Below are 1,734 nucleotides of genomic sequence, written 5' to 3' on the forward strand. Positions count from 1 at the left end.
TGTGCGGTTTTTTGTCTCGCGCTGACTTGTAACTGGACTTACAAGCGCGCATCAGCGTCTCAACTCTGGAAAATCACAAGTGGATGATTTATTATTGCTGTTCTTTTTATTTTATTTTTTATTTTTTTTGTTGCTGCCTTTAGTCTGTGAAGATCCAGAACGGGGCATGACTGCTTTCTGGCACCTGGACAGGTGAATACATACACACATATATATATAAATATATATAGTTTTCCTTGCTGCTGCAGATAAGAACTTTTTTGTTTGTTTGAAAAAAAATATATAAAATAAGACAACAGCAAAGAAAGAAACATTGACGGATACGAGATGTCAAAGCCTGTTGATCACATCAAGAGACCCATGAACGCGTTCATGGTGTGGTCCCGGGGCCAGAGGAGGAAAATGGCTCAGGAGAATCCAAAAATGCACAACTCCGAGATCAGCAAGAGACTGGCGCCGAGTGGAAGCTGCTCTCCGAGTCCGAGAAGAGACCGTACATCGACGAGGCCAAGCGGCTGCGCGCTCAGCACATGAAGGACCATCCCGACTACAAGTACCGACCCAGGCGCAAGCCCAAGAACCTGCTCAAGAAGGACAGGTACGTTTTCCCGCTGCCTTACCTTGGCGACACGGACCACCTGAAGGGGCTGCCGGTGTCCGCGGACTCCCTGCTGGGCGCCGCGGACAAGGCGCGCGCCTTCCTGCCGCCCACCTCGAGCCCGTACTCCTTCCTGGACCCGAGTCAGTTCAGCTCCAGCGCCATCCAGAAGATGACGGAGATGCCGCACGCGTTGAGCACCGGCTCGTTGCCGTACGCGTCCTCGTTGGGATACCAGAACGGCGCGTTCGGCACGCTCGGGTGCCCGAGTCAGCACACCCACACCCACCCGTCGCCCACGAACCCGGGCTACGTCGTGCCGTGCAACTGCACGGCCTGGTCGGCGTCAAGTTTACAGCCGCCGGTGGCCTACATACTGTTTCCAGGTATGACCAAGACTGGGATTGACCCATATTCATCCGCACACGCCGCTGCCATGTAACCTTTAAGACTCTGGTCTTTTTAAATTCCACTTGAAAACTGAAACTGCATGTAAATATAAACAGTTAAGAGGCATGGACACTTACAAACTGCCTTGGACTTTAACAACAACAAAAAAAAGAAAATAAAAAAGGAAGATTTTTTTTTCTTTCCCCCTGAAATCCAACAAGTTCCTGAGACTCTGGATGTTTGTGCGTTTAAAAAAAGGACGTTGAACTGTAATAAAATGTAAATGTTATAACATTTTATGGCAAAACCAGAAAAATGGGGAGGCCTTTAACTTTATTTATTGTGTACATTTCAAACACTGATAGGCTGAGTTTTTTTTTTGTTTTTGTTTTTTTAAATGTGTCCGTGATCAAAAATATATAGGCTTTTATTTTGAAAAGGAAAATCGGCTTGCACAATTAATAGCATCTTTATTTCCTGTAAAGGCCATGCAGTATAAGTATGTTCAACTGGATTATATTAGGGTCAAAAATCAGCTGGATTACATACGGGTTATGTTGTTTATATTTATCAAACAGCAGCGGCACATACCAATATTTAACATGACACGAGAAAAATCACCCAAAATGTTTAATTATTGCCTTTTTTTGTATTTTTTTTAATATATTTTTTTTATTTTATTCTGTGGTTCTGTGCTGATATAGTCACATGCGTCATTTAATTTTATTTCTTATTTAAATTAAAAC

At 43.9% G+C, this 1,734-nt stretch overlaps 1 protein-coding gene across 1 annotated transcript; it reads left to right on the top strand.

Moving 5' to 3' along the window:
- Positions 1-327: 327 nt before the first annotated feature.
- On the top strand, positions 328-1,040 carry sox14 (SRY-box transcription factor 14; the record flags this gene model as incomplete). The annotated part of the gene is given in 2 exon segments (XM_083888085.1): positions 328-448; positions 451-1,040. Coding segments are annotated over 2 exon segments (711 nt in total).
- Between the last annotated feature and the right edge of the window lie 694 nt (positions 1,041-1,734).

Source organism: Microchirus variegatus (assembly GCF_963457635.1).
Source record: "Microchirus variegatus genome assembly, chromosome: 4".
Lineage (NCBI taxonomy): Eukaryota > Metazoa > Chordata > Actinopteri > Pleuronectiformes > Soleidae > Microchirus > Microchirus variegatus.